Here is a 15,535-nt window from a genome sequence, read left to right on the forward strand (position 1 = left end):
GTATCCGGGCCGTAGAAACTATTCGTAAATTATAGAGCAGGTCCTATTGTTGTCCGTATGTGCGGAACAAACTCATAGATACGAGTATAGGGATCGTAGGTTTTTGGTTTTTTTTTTTGCATATCTGTCATTGCAGATAACAGACTACATGCATACGACCGCATTGCATCTGTATAACACTCCAGACTATAATGGTATCTCTTTTACGTTATTTTCTTGTCTTTCCCATAAATTTCTCTAGCAATACAAATGGCAAAATAATCCCTAACATGATCCACAGAGCGCATAATGTCACACGAGTACATCACTGTTCTCCTGATGATCACACTTAAAGGGACAGTAAGAAAACAAGGACATAAACCAGGAAATGCAGTGGCGAGGAGGCAGCAGCCGGTGACCTTTCCCCCACATGTGATGAGCGGCTGGGCTGGCCATCCCCACTGTTCCCTCCCCAGGGTGCTGGAGGTGTGTGCGGGTAAGAGTCCACAGATTGGTCAGGGCAGGATGGAGGGCTGGATGCTGGGAGTTAGGATCCCAGCGGTGATGAGTGAGCAGACAGGAGCCCTATGGCTGCACTGCACAGGATACAAGCTTCATGGCCCTGTATATGTCACTGAGCTGAGCTGACACCTGAGAACACGTGCAATGGCTATCTGATGAGAAGTATTTGCTGCAGGTGGCAATGGAAAGAATGATGTCTCTGCAGTGACCGCCAGCACCTGTTGGACATTTTATGTCTCCTTAATCTTTTGCGTCATTATTTATCTCTACATATAAGAATGGCGACCCCTCCATCTCGTCCAGCCATGTACATCGCTCCATCAGTGGACTTTGTGCTGGGAGCCTCTGCATGCTGCATGGCGTGTGTATTTACTAACCCTCTGGAAGTGGTGAAGACAAGGCTGCAGCTGCAGGGAGAACTGCGAGCACGGGGGTCATACACGCGACATTACCGCGGGGTCCTGCAGGCCATGGTGGCTGTTGGTCAAGCAGATGGACTACGGGGTCTGCAGAAAGGGCTGACGGCGGGACTGCTGTACCAGGGAATGATGAATGGAGTGCGCTTCTACCTGTACTCACATGCCGAGGATATGGGGCTGACCGATCAGCCAGGGGGCAACGTGGCGGCTGGGGCAATCGCTGGAGCTCTGGGGGCATTAGTGGGGAGTCCAGCATACCTGGTAAGTAGCCACTCAGTCTGTAGACAATGTCTTCTTCCACTGTTCATGAACCACATATGTAGCAGAGCTAAGTCTGTCATCTAACTAAATGTGATCAATGTCTGAGTACAGATAATGTAGTAGATGTCACCTGCAGTCCTATGTAACACTACAGATAACACAGCGATAACTCTCTGAGTACAGATCATGTAGTAGATGTCACCTGCAGTCCTATGTAACACCACACATAACACAGTGATAACTCTCTGAGTACAGATCATGTAGTAGATGTCACCTGCAGTCCTATGTAACACCACAGATAACACAGTGATAACTCTCTGAGTACAGGTAATGTAGTAGATGTCACCTGCAGTCCTATGTAACACCACAGATAACACAGCGATAACTCTCTGACTACAGATAATGTAGTAAATGTCACCTGCAGTCCTATGTAACACCACAGATAACACAGTGATAACTCTCTGAGTACAGATAATGTAGTAGATGTCACCTGCAGTCCTATGTAACACCACAGATAACACAGTGATAACTCTCTGAGTACAGGTAATGTAGTAGATGTCACCTGCAGTCCTATGTAACACCACAGATAACACAGTGATAACTCTCTATATACAGATAATGTAGTAGATGTCACCTGCAGTCCTATGTAATACCACAGATAACACAGTGATAACTCTCTGAGTACAGGTAATGTAGTAGATGTCACCTGCAGTCCTATGTAACACCACAGATAACACAGCGATAACTCTCTGACTACAGATAATGTAGTAGATGTCACCTGCAGTCCTATGTAACACCACAGATAACACAGCGATAACTCTCTGAGTACAGATAATGTAGTAGATGTCACCTGCAGTCCTATGTAACACCACAGATAACACAGTGATAACTCTCTGAGTACAGGTAATGTAGTAGATGTCACCTGCAGTCCTATGTAACATCACAGATAACACAGTGATAACTCTCTGAGTACAGGTAATGTAGTAGATGTCACCTGCAGTCCTATGTAACACCACAGATAACACAGTGATAACTCTCTGAGTACAGATAATGTAGTAGATGTCACCTGCAGTCCTATGTAACACCACAGATAACACAGTGATAACTCTCTGAGTACAGGTAATGTAGTAGATGTCACCTGCAGTCCTATGTAACATCACAGATAACACAGTGATAACTCTCTGAGTACAGGTAATGTAGTAGATGTCACCTGCAGTCCTATGTAACACCACAGATAACACAGTGATAACTCTCTGAGTACAGATAATGTAGTAGATGTCACCTGCAGTCCTATGTAACACCACAGATAACACAGTGATAACTCTCTGAGTACAGATAATGTAGTAGATGTCACCTGCAGTCCTATGTAACACCACAGATAACACAGTGATAACTCTCTGAGTACAGATAATGTAGTAGATGTCACCTGCAGTCCTATGTAACACCACAGATAACACAGTGATAACTCTCTGAGTACAGGTAATGTAGTAGATGTCACCTGCAGTCCTATGTAACACCACAGATAACACAGTGATAACTCTCTATATACAGATAATGTAGTAGATGTCACCTGCAGTCCTATGTAACACCACAGATAACACAGTGATAACTCTCTGAGTACAGGTAATGTAGTAGATGTCACCTGCAGTCCTATGTAACACTACAAATAACACAGTGATAACTCTCTGAGTACAGATAATGTAGTAGATGTCACCTGCAGTCCTATGTAACACCACAGATAACACAGTAATAACTCTCTGAGTACAGATAATGTATTAGATGTTACCTGCAGTCCTATATATATATGTCAATCTCCCTATACCCTTGTCTTGGAAAGTTGTTTTACACCCACATAACCTCCATCACATCTTCCTCAGCGTTTGCGAAACTGCTTTATCCACCCTTAGGACATGTTCACACAGCACAATTCTGCTCACTATTTGTGAGTCAAAACTAGGATTTGGTCCAAAACACAAAAGACGTACAAATCCTTCCATTACACATTCTCTCTGTAGCTTTTATTCCTGGCATAAAATACTGCTGTGTGAAAATACCCTTATATCCTCCATTCTGGAGTCTGGGAAAGTTGAGTGACAAACACTGTGGGAGCTGTAATGGCTACTGTATTGGTGTCACCAGGCTTTCCTAGAAACAGAATTTAGCTGAATTAAATTTTTCACAATCTGTCAGAGAGGAGACTGTAGGACTGGTGTTACTGGGCATCTTGTTTTTTAGGGGTGACCACTCAGTAAATCTCTGGCTCTGCTACGAATCACTTCCCCCACCCTATATAGTTTATACCAAGATCTGCACACAGGCCTTTGTTTACAGAGAGACAAGCACATAGCCGCCATTGTAGCGACACAAACCAGATCTGCAGGTCCCTGGCACCGGTGGCGCTGATTCTGCCAGGCTCCTGTAACAATACTGGTATGGGGGCGGGGAATGCTAAAAAACTGTGCACCACCTGGAAGCTGCAGATCTGGAGATCACTGTCAGTGCAGGTAACAGGGATCAGTCCAGGCTGTGCACAGAGGATTGTCTGTACCCGTTCACACAGGATTGTCTGTACCTGTTCACACAGGCACAGAGGGGGCGGATTATGGTGCGTAATCCACGTCATAATCCGCCCCCTCACAATGGTGGTCTATGGAGACCGCTAGCGTTCTTTTTTCCTGCCAGCAGCGGCAGGAGCGATGCTGTTATTCCGCTCCTCACCCCCACCCCCGAAATAACAGCATCGCTTCCGCTGCTGGCTTCATGCAGGGCAGAAGCATAGCGATGTTGCTGGCTTCACCTGTGCCGGCGTCTAACCCTGTATTGGCGGCCCCTTCCCCCAAAGGGTAAACTACCCCCCCCCCCTCCAGGCTCGCTCCCATGCACTTAGCCCCTCCTCCCTCCCCCTGAGAGCAGCAGACACATCACTTGACTCAGGAGCAGCTAGGTCAGAGCTGTGGCCACAAAAAAATGAATAAAGTGATATAGTGGCCAAACAAAGCAGTTTTGCTGAAGCATTGTATTTAGGAAAAGTCTTACATTCACATTAATAAGCATTATAGATAGGATCCTTGTGACGGGACAACCCCTTTAAGTCAAAACCAGAATATCTCCTCCAAAAGGAAGTGAGAACCAGGGTCCTGGCTAAGTGCAGTCAGAGATGTGGGGCAGAAAAGGTCTTTTTAGGGCCCATTCACACGGAGGAAAATGGTGAGGAATTTGGTGTGGAAAAAAAGCCTCCCATTGACTTCAATAGGTTTCTTATACTTGTCCCTTCTGCTCAATCCACTCCTGGCTTTGACTCAAAAAACCGCAACAAAATCTGCAACAAATAAAGCTGCGTTTCCGCAACGTAGGACTCCAGGCTAAGGGCTCATTCACACTACGTATACGGCAGCTTATTCTGAACGTAAAACACGTTCAGAATCAGCAGCGTATAAAGCAGTTCCATTAATTTCTATGGGAGCCGGCATACGAGCGCTCCCCATAGAAATGAATGGGCTGCTTTTTTCACTACGAGCACTCCCATTGAAGTGAATACGGCTCGGCATGAGCAGAGCTTGCCATACACGCAGCCACTTCCCATTCACTTCAATGGGAGTGCTTGAAGTGAAAAAAGCAGCCCATTCATTTCTATGGGGAGCGCTCGTATGCCGGCTCCCATAGAAATTAATGGAACTGCTTTATACGCTGCTGATTCTGAACGTGTTTTACGTTCAGAATAAGCTGCCGTATACGTAGTGTGAATGAGCCCTAAAGGTGTTTTCCCACAAAGAGAAAACTGCAGGACCTTTCCCCTGATCCACATTCAAGGTGAGCACACTGAGGCTGAATTGGGTCAGACTGCTGGTGGTCAACACTGCCATTCACTTTACGGGAAGCGCCAAAGTACAGGACTCTGCTATCTCTGCAACTCCCATTAAAATGTATGGGAGCGCTGACCCCCACCACTTCCTCCCACATTAAACCAGTCTCCACTTAGGTTGAATGTGGGGCGGTATAAAGGTCCTGTGGTCTTCTCTTTGTAGGGAAAACCCATTTAAGAAAAAAACAAAATAGCTGTCTCCTTCTAGGAGGAGATATTCTGGCTTGGATTTAATCCCAGATCATATCACTAGGGTTTTGTCTTTTGGAGGGAGGGGGGTGGATACCAAGCATTGATCTATAGCTTTTCTTTTAACACCATGGAAAGCTTATCTGCATAGCCTATGAAGGTAAACATGAATATTTCCATAAACTGAACAGAAATCTAAATGGTGAAGAACAGATAGACTAAGTCTATGAGAAAGTATTTGCACTTCACATTCTGCACCCCAAGATTATTCATTGTTCATTTATCATCAGACGGGTCCCCCCATAGATTTTAGGAGATTCCCCCCCCCCCCCAACGACCAGCGTTTCTTTAATAATAACAATCGCTGTCTGCCATGTTCCCTCTCCTGCAGCATGTGATCATAATCTCTTGTTACAAACGTCCTCTGTGCCAGTATTTCAGGCTTGAGGACACTTCATACTACGCAAATTCAAGGTGACATCACTAGGTGCTTCAGTATGTCGGCGGGAACCATTGGGGGAGGGACACGGCATCCTCATATGATGGCTGAATCGTGGGTACATGACTCCCATTGTGTCACCGCCATTATAGTGACTGGTATGAGAACAGACGACGCCAAGTGCCATGTTATTTACTGTGCGTTCATAGTCTATTGTGTAAGGTTATGGGGTAATAAAATGGCACACTGTAACGCTGGACATGATAGACCCCAGTATAAGTCAATGAGATCCGTCCATGTGCTAAGTATAGCTAGTTTTCTATAGTTTAATTTCTATCATAGAGTGTAGGAGTGTAATGCTTCCCTATCATATGTGACATTGTATGTACAACGCCGCTTCTGGCCGACGCTGGACAATATCTCCATGCGCTTCTCATTTTCCAGAACTTTGACATTTGTGATCTTCTCAGTACTGACCACCGAATATTCAACACCTAAAACTCTGCTCTGTTGTTTCAGGTAAAGACGCATCTTCAGGCACAGACGGTGGCCGCCATTGCTGTGGGACATCAGCACAATCACCAGGTGAGACTGGAAGGCAACCAACCTCTATAAGCCCATGCAGATACATAGGGATATATGCTGTAGTTATTACACCACAGACTCTGCAGAACATTGCTCTGTCCCTGCTAGCTCCTGATGGATACCTACTGATATATTCTGCAGATTATTACATCACTGACCTCTCTAAACATCTGCAGAACACTGCTCTGTCCCCGCTAGCGCCTGATGGAAACATACTGATATATATTCTACAGAATATTACACCACTGACCTCTCTACAGAACACTGTTCTGTCCCTACTAGCACCTGATAGATACATCCAGATATATTCTGCAAATTATTACATCACAGACCTTTTTGGAGAGGCCACACTACTGTTTTGTAAATCTCTACACAAGCCTGGGGCCAATGTGTATAGTCAGTACCTGGTTGTTAATAGTTTGTGTCAGGATACAAAGTCCACAGTAGGAGGGAGCCGTATCTCCTGCTCTGAGTGGTTTAATGACAGTGACATTGGCAATTTATTGTCACCCAATCAGTAAATAGTTCTGTGGCCCGGCCCCTGTGAATCATTATTCCACTACTAAGGTGACTATGGGCTATAATATACAGTATATATACACCTCTGAATATTGCAATCTGTCATGTAGAATTGGCACCTGTATGATGGCCGACTGTGCTATATTATGTGAGGCTTGAGGCCTACTATGACTGTAGCGAGATCTAGATCTATCTAATGCTTTAACCTTGCACTTCCTAAATTTGGTTGGATTAAAGGACAGACTAAGGGTATGTTCACATGGTGGGATTTCATGCTGATTTAGAGGTGGTTTAAGTCTTAAATATTCTGCCATAAATCTCCCTTTCAATGGGAGGCAGAGACTAAAGTGGATTCTGTGGCCCGAGGCAGTTCTCTAACTAGCCCTGTTCGTCTAACAATGTGAAATCTGGACACAATAAGGAAAGTTGCTTTCTGTCTGACTAACATCCCATTAGAAATAACAAACATTTAGTCACAAGTATATAGAAGTACATACTAAACTCTCCTTAGACTGTAGAAGTTGCAGAATCCTCTCAGTCATTCGTTTGCAGACATGTACAAGCTGTGAAGAGATTGAAGATAACTAAGGACAGCACTTCCATAGTAACAGGAAGTGAACAGCAAATTGACTAGAATCGAGACACCTAATGGCAGCAACTCTAGATATGGGTTTTCACCCAGAAATCAGCACCATTGTTATCTAAAGTGCATTAAATCTTGGGCCAGAATCACATGCTCTATTTTCCTAAATTTCTCCACTATCTAGGAGTACTCCCTTCCTGTTCCTTTCCCAGCAGAGCAAAGACAAAGGAGTCTATAAGATCATACAGTTTATGTTTCATGTGCCCTCTGCGATAACTAGAGGAAATCCAATGCCCCCAAAATTCATGCTTATTGGCACACAAGAAGGATAAAGATAAGTGTCTCCCAGACATGTCCATCTCCGTGCACAAATGATCACCTGGAGATAAAAAAGACAGACATGAGGAGACAGTGCGCCCCTGACAACAAATATCTGTATTATCTGCTGACTACACTCCTCATATGAACCTGCTACTTGCAGAATAAGACTCTACAGAGCATCTTATGTCTGACATCTCAGCCTGCCAGCTGTTCCTCCTCTATGGTTGCAGATTTTCTGGCGTCTCAGTCTCTTATCTCTGACTATTGGTCACAATTACTATTATGAAGTTAATCCTGATAAATCTTAATCTGGAACTGACATCATTACAGACTGAATGCCAGGACTAAGCATCTGCGCTGTGAAAAACACAAGAAAATAGTGTGTGCATATCTTTATATATATAGAAAGCGAGACAGAAAATAAAATGGTGTCAGACTGACAACCTCTCAGAAATGACATGAAGGCTGGTTGTCAGTAATGATAAGAGGAATATATGTAACTGTATGGTGTGTGGATCTCATGTCTGATTACAATGTCATTATATTGCTATTATATCAATGATGTCAGCAACAGGGGGTGGAGCTGTGACAACCTCTCAGAAATAATATGGAGGCTAGTTGTCAGTAGCAATAGATGGTATAAGGTGTGGGGGATCTCATGTGCGATCACAATGTAGTCATTGCATTTTAGCATCTATCTTGTTTGTTCCCAATGTGTTAGGTCTGAGCAAAGACGAGTCTTAGTGAGGGTGAGCCCATGAATCCTTCCCTCCACTTGTTTTCTTGCTTCATTCACCTTTGTTCCAGTTCATAAACTGAACCTTGTAAATGTGACTCAAGAAAATCTCATCGGGTGCTCACATGGCTGAACCTATAGCAAAGGGGAAAAAAAGGTGATATGACGTGGTAGCAGGCAGGGACGCTTATTGCAAGGGTTGTGTGAAAGCGTCATCGGGGTTAAAAGAGCTGTCCCTTGACATTTAAAGAGCAATGTCCTGCAGATCTCCAGAGAGGTCATTGGTGTAATAATCTGCAATGTATCTCACCATGTATGTGTCAAGAGATAGAGGGAGCAAAGTTCTGCCTAGAAGGTGTAATGTTCTGATGAATCCTGTTATCTCTTCCTCAGAGTGTCAGTGCTGCCTTTGAGAACATCTACAAGAAGGAAGGTATCTTGGGACTGTGGCGCGGTGTTAATGGAGCCGTTCCGCGAGTCATGGTTGGATCTGCAGTGCAGTTGGCAACGTTTGCTAATGCCAAAGAGTGGGTCAAGAAACAGAAGGTAATGGAGACAAAACACCTGATGGAAAGAAAGTGGATCATTTATAAACTGCAATATTGATGAAGCTCTGGGAGGAGTTGTCACAGCATTAAAAGGAGCCTGACACCAGAGCCCAGCATATCAACCCATAGACTCACCTGAATCAAGTGGTATTTTCCTTTTCTGAGTTGCCACCTCTATTGCCGAGATATTGCTGTTCTTGCCAATATGCACATTAGCTCTTTGGAACCATGAGGGCATTGCCATTGCTCCAGAGGGTTAAGCAGCAACGTCCTCATTGCTCCAAAGAGCTCATCTGCATAGTGACAAAAATGGCAATATCTTGGCAATGAAGGAAGCGGTTCACAAAGGATCGCCTGAATCAATCTGCAGGATTTGGTGACTGGCTCCCTTTAACTATAATATTGTAAAATCTTTACAATATTTGTCATTCACGTGCTGTCAAACGTGATCCAGTGTAGAGTTATACTGACATAGTACAGCGCCACCTGGTGTTTAGTGTGTATAGCAATGTACTTGTCCAAGTGATGGTGGACACACATGATCAGTAAGGGGGCGTTCACACTACTGTCATTGTCCGACAGGTAGTGTCTCGCACGGACATTAGGAGCGGACACTAGCTGGGTCCGTGACATTTTTCATTCATTTAACTGGTGATCGGGTGCGTTGTTTTGCACTCCGTGCCTGTCCTTAAGTGTCCATTTGTAAAGATGTCTGACTTTTCAAGCGGACAGAAAAAACCTACATGTCGGGTTTTTCTGTCCGCTCAAAAAGTCGGACATCTTTACAAACGGACAGTTAAGGACAGGCACGGAGTGCAAAACAACGCACCCGATCACCATTTAAATGAATGAAAAATGTCACGGACACAGCTAGTGTCCGCTCCTAATGTCTGTGCGAGATTTTGAACGGACATTAGCTGCGAACACTACCTGTCGGACAATGACGGTAGTGTGAACGCCCCCTTACTCTCCAAGTCTCTGCATAGTGATCAATGCAGAGTCTGCATTACCAAGATACCAAGTGTATAGAGTATGTGTAATGGTTTGATACCCTTTAAAAAAAAAAAAAAAAAAAAAAAATTCTGAAAAAAACGGACAGAAACCTGGCGCACCCCATTATGGTATTTGGGGTCCGCAGGCGTCCGCGTGTAGCCACTTTTTAAACAGATAGGGTTTCTGTATTTCAGGTCCCCAAGCAGACCCGAAGGACATAAACCTCAATGCTAGTTTGAACCTAGCGTAACAGGCTAATGTGGGATTACACGGAGCGTAGGGGTTGGGATACATTGTTGGATCCCAGTAGGGGGTCAGGGCTCTCCTTGTAGGTTTAAGTATAATAATGGACTTTTTGTTGTCCCCATCTCCCCCAGTGGTTCTCCGATGACAGCTGGCTGGTGCCGTTGGCCGGTGGGATGATCAGCAGCGTTGGTGTTGCCATTGCAATGACACCATTTGATGTGGTCAGCACACGACTGTACAACCAACCTGTGGACATCGAGGGCCGGGTAAGAGCAGGTCCAGAGTCTTATTTTTGGGTTTTTCTTCTGAATTCCCCCTCACTCTTCTTGTCTTTCCACAGGGCCGCCTCTACCGGGGTTTTCTGGACTGTTTCCTGAAGATCACACATAAAGAAGGCATCTTTGCACTATACAAGGGCATCGTCCCAGCTTATGTCCGCCTGGGGCCACACACGATCCTCAGCCTGCTCTTCTGGGAAGAGCTGAGAAAGCTGACGTACTATTATCAGCATCACTGAGGGCAGGAACAACATGGACCTAACGGGCCTCACATAGGCCCATATATTCTCAGGGCTCATATGGAGATATTGAGAAGAGACCGGTTCCAAAGTAAAAAGAAGGTGATCTTAAGAAGCAAAGGCTCACGTTTATTGTGCCAAGAGGGGCTGAGCAATGGCAAGAACTATACGCATACAATGCTGCATCTTCTTAACCTGTGGAGAGCAGACGCTCACTGTCGTCTTAGTTATTTTTTAATATCTGGGGTGCAGGCGCCCTGCCCCCCATCCCCCTAGTATTTTTCCTTCAGGGTGCAGATTTCTCATTATTGCTGCAGGATTTATCAAATCCAGTTATACTTTTCCTATACTAGGGTTCATCCCTTGTTGTGGGGGAGGGGATTATTCGGATGCAATATTAAATATGGTGTCGATGTTATGCTGTTCTTAGATCATGTGACCTCTCTATATTTAGCCTGATCACGTGACTCAGTGTCACCTCCTTGGTCAGTCCATCTATTTAGTACTACTATACTCCCAGCAGCAAACAGGTGAGTGAAGGGTTAATGTGTTTATTAGACATTGATGCTACAGCACCATCACCCATTACTAGCGGTGCACATGTCTACAGCGGCTCCACCTAGTGGATTCATCAAAACTATGCAAACATGGAATCAACCCCAGATACAGCCAAGGTTAGAGTACAAGAACCAGCATCTGTAATAACGTCATGTCATGATGGTGGCATGGTCAGACAGGGTATAATACAGAAGTGCCTTGGGTACTGCACCACCAGCTGGAGGGGTCACAAATAAAAAAAATCTACCTGAAGTCTGGCGTTTGGAGTTTTTTGTGAATTACTATATAAAGTAAGTATTGTAGATAGTGATTTATTTTTTCCTCTCTCTGATTCTGAGAATTACACCAGTATACAGGCCAAGAGACGTGGTAGTGTGCAGCGTCCATATATACAGAATAAGAGAAGTGGTACTGTGCAGTGTCCTATATACAGAATAAGAGCAGATACTGAGAATTACACCAGTATACAGGACAAGAGAAGTGGTACTGTGCAGTGTCCTACATACAGAATAAGAGCAGATACTGAGAATTACACCAGTATACAGGACAAGAGAAGTGGTACTGTGCAGTGTGTCTGTCTCTCTATCTAAGAGCAAATACTGAGAATTACACCCAGTATGCCACATATGAAGTAGTACTGTGCACAGTCCATACACACAAAGTAAGAGAGGTGATACTGTGAGACTTCCGTAGTGTTTGGTGGCTAAGAAAACCTTTGTGTGTTTTACATGCTGAAACTATAAAACCTGATGAATGACACCAGAACAATGAGTGTGTCTTTTCTTCTGGGCAGTAGCGCCTTCCATATTAGTAGTACACTGTGTTATTTGTTCCCTTCCCCCATTCGCCTTATGGACAACATCCAGTTCTATTCCCAGACTGAAGAACCTATGCTGACCTCCCGGGCTCCACGTGCTGTGCAGGTGCCTGGAAGACGCAGGACACGAGGGAATCAGGACTTGTAAACAGAGATTAAAAATAGAAGTGAGTCCCTGAGTCAGAGTTTCCTGTGGATTATGTGGGCAGAGGACCTCGGGGAGGTTACAGGTGCGGTGGAGGCCGCAGCCAATGGAGGATGAGAGTCACTGAGAGAGGATTCTGAATGGAGATGCATTATAAGCAGAAGATGTCTTAATTTATGATAGGACAAGTAGATGCCATGGGGGTGTAGCTATAGGTGGTGGCATAGTATCAAAGGCCCCCCTGCCATATACAATGTATCACTATTCTAAATGGCACAATATAGGTACAAGAGTGCAGAAGCTTTATGATATGTCTTTGGCTGTCATGGAAAGTAATGATGGATGATGACAGAGGACTGTAGCCACAAACCTGAGCCGCTCAGGCAGACCTGGCCTACTCTTGTAATCTATGGTCATCTGAAGGGCCTGCTATTGCTGTAACATAAGAAATGTCTGAATTCATCCCAAATTTCATTTTAGCAGTCAAAAACAGCTTGCAATATACTGTAAGGTATGGATACTTTGTGACTGTCATGTTGCATCATGTTGTGTGTAGTAAATCAAACACGTTCACAATCCTTACTTATGGTGTTGCAATGTGAACTTGGGATCTTTGTGTCATGCAACCTAAGTCACCTTCAGCCTTATCTTATAATGCTTATATTCACATTGCACATTTCCTTATGTAGAATGATGCCCCACATTGTAAAAATGTGGCGTTTTACAGAATGTGCAAAACAGATGGATTCTGGCTAATCCACATATTGCAGAAAAAACCCACAGGAGAAAAGCGGTGTTTTTCAAATCGCAGCATGTCAATCATCCCAATGGAATAGCTGGTGCTTTATGTACAGGTATAACGGGGGCAGAGAGAATGCAGAGAAGAACTCTTCAGACTGCAATGTGTATGTGCATATCACTACATGGGGCCCTGGCCTTAAAGGGATCAGTCAGACACAATTTTTTGTAGGTACCACGTCGGAATAGCCTTAAGAAAGGCTAGTCTTCTCCTACCTTTCGTCGTCTTCTCCACGCTGTCATTTGCCTACAATCCCGGTTCTTGTCGGTATGCTAATGAGCTCTCTCGTAGCACTGGGGGTGGGTCCCAGGGCTCAGACAGCACTGGGGGCGTCCCCAATGCTGCGAGAGAACTATCTCCAGCGCCACCTCCTCTTCTTCAGCCGCGTCATCTTCAGCCTCTTCTTCCGGCAGTGGCTTGTCACTTCTAAGGCCTCAGGCAGAGCAGAATGCACATGCCCACAGGCCACGAGAAAATGGCCGCCTGCACAGTATTGCAAGCGGCCATTCTCTCGTGGCCTGTGGGTAAGCGCAGCCTGCTCTGCCCAAGGCCCAAGGCCTTAGAAGTGACAAGCCACCGCCGGAAGAAGAGGCAGAAGATGACGCTGCTAAAGAGGAGGAGGTGGTGCTAGAGAGAGTTCTCTCGCAGCATTGGGGATGCCCCCAGTGCTGTCTGAGCGCTGGGGCCCGCCCACAGTGCTGCAAAAGAGCTAAATTTACATACTGACAAGAACCGGGATTGTAGGCGAACGGCGGCGCGGAGAAGATGACGAAAGGTAGGAGATGAATAGCCTTTCTTAAGGCTATTCCAACGTGGTACCTACAAAAAAAATTGTGTCTGACTGATAGGATCCCTTTAAAATGGATTTCCCCAATCTGTGGGCATTAGATAATGAACTTGGTGCACATAAGTAACGCAGGAAGTAGCATTCTGATGTCAGGTCACACAACCAAGACACTTTATTTTTACCATAGAGGAAGAAAAAGTAATGATTCAACACAGGTCACATGTGAGTCAGACACGGCCATTGCTGCACAGAGTATCACATTGAGCAACCCCTTGTAACCCCAACCTCACTGTAATCCTGAAGCCTTGGCTGTTGTGGTGTATAGCAGCGCCACCTGCTGGTGATAATATGTCACTGCCTCTCATTGTGAGCAGTGACTGGATGTTACTATGTGCCATTGTCATTAGTTTTCCAAACTCATTGAAATAAACATTTAGGCCAGGGACACACAAAGCAAGTTTGCAGCGCTGGGTAACTCACTGCAATGTATAGTATCACAACAGAAGTATAACACATCCACACACTGCAGAAAAAAAAACATAGCACAATGTATATTGCATTGTGGGTCTGTAACCATCAGCATGTTATTTATTGCTGCACATTTGGCAAAGGTTTTCGACCTTTGCAATGCAAGAGTCAAAAGCTGGCCAGTTCGGTAGCAAATATCCAGCAGTGGTTTCATCCATTGTGCCCGTGACCATGTGAGATCCGTTTTGTAACAGACATCACATAGCAGCATTAAATTCAGTGTCAGTATTGGGGCTATTCACATGACCATTACTTTGACGGTCCGTGAAAATATAGGTCATGTTCTATTTTCACCCGTTTTCACAGATACATACACTCAAATGTACGGGGAATTGTAAAAGACAGCCAATGGACATTTTGCACCTCAGTCTTGTGAATGTAGCCTAACACAAGATAGATGCACATTCAATTTTTGTTACTTTTTTTGGGTGCAGATTTTGCCAAAACCAGGAGTGAATTCAAAAAGAATGGGATATATTAAAAAATAAATAAAAAATTGAAGCCGATTGCAGCACGCATATCCCCCGTGTGCCGCCCCAGTGGGCCGTGCTTCCGCAGCTTCTTTCATTAAATGAATAGGAGTCATGGAAGCAAGGGCCGCAAAATAGGGCAGGAATATCTGCTGCGGCCTGGACTGTTGGCCTGGACATGGGACCGTGAAAATCCAGGATGTGTGTACGGGCCCATAGAAAAGATTAGGTCAGTGTGCTATCCGTGAAATACACAGATAGCAACACGGACCACGGCCACGGTCGTCTGCAAGCGGCCTAAGGGTGCATTCACACTGAGTAAACGCTAGCTTATTCTGAACGTAAAACACGTTCAGAATAAGCGGCGTCTAAAGCAGCTCCATTCATTTCTATGGGAGCGGGGATACGAGCGCTCCCCATAGAAATGAATGGGCTGCTTCTTTCACTCCGTGCAGTCCCATTGAAGTGAATGGGGAGTGCCGGCGTATACGGCAAGCTCTGCTCATGCCGGAGCGTACACGCCGGCACTTCCCATTCACTTCAATGGGACTGCACGGAGTGAAAGAAGCAGCCCATTCATTTCTATGGGGAGCGCTCGTATCCCCGCTCCCATAGAAATGAATGGAGCTGCTTTAGACGCCGCTTATTCTGAACGTGTTTTACGTTCAGAATAAGCTAGCGTTTACTCAGTGTGAATGCACCCTAAGGAGGA

At 45.0% G+C, this 15,535-nt stretch overlaps 1 protein-coding gene across 1 annotated transcript; it reads left to right on the plus strand.

Moving 5' to 3' along the window:
• The first annotated feature begins 522 nt into the window (after positions 1-522).
• SLC25A34 (solute carrier family 25 member 34) lies at positions 523-11,529 on the plus strand. The gene is made up of 5 exons (XM_075277798.1): positions 523-1,181; positions 6,191-6,256; positions 8,809-8,961; positions 10,334-10,468; positions 10,543-11,529. The coding sequence occupies exons 1-5, from the start codon at positions 780-782 to the stop codon at positions 10,717-10,719; spliced, it is 933 nt and encodes a 310-aa protein (XP_075133899.1). The 5' UTR covers positions 523-779; the 3' UTR covers positions 10,720-11,529.
• The last annotated feature ends 4,006 nt before the right edge of the window (positions 11,530-15,535 follow it).

The sequence above is a fragment of the Leptodactylus fuscus genome, chromosome 6, assembly GCF_031893055.1.
Source record: "Leptodactylus fuscus isolate aLepFus1 chromosome 6, aLepFus1.hap2, whole genome shotgun sequence".
Taxonomy (NCBI): domain Eukaryota; kingdom Metazoa; phylum Chordata; class Amphibia; order Anura; family Leptodactylidae; genus Leptodactylus; species Leptodactylus fuscus.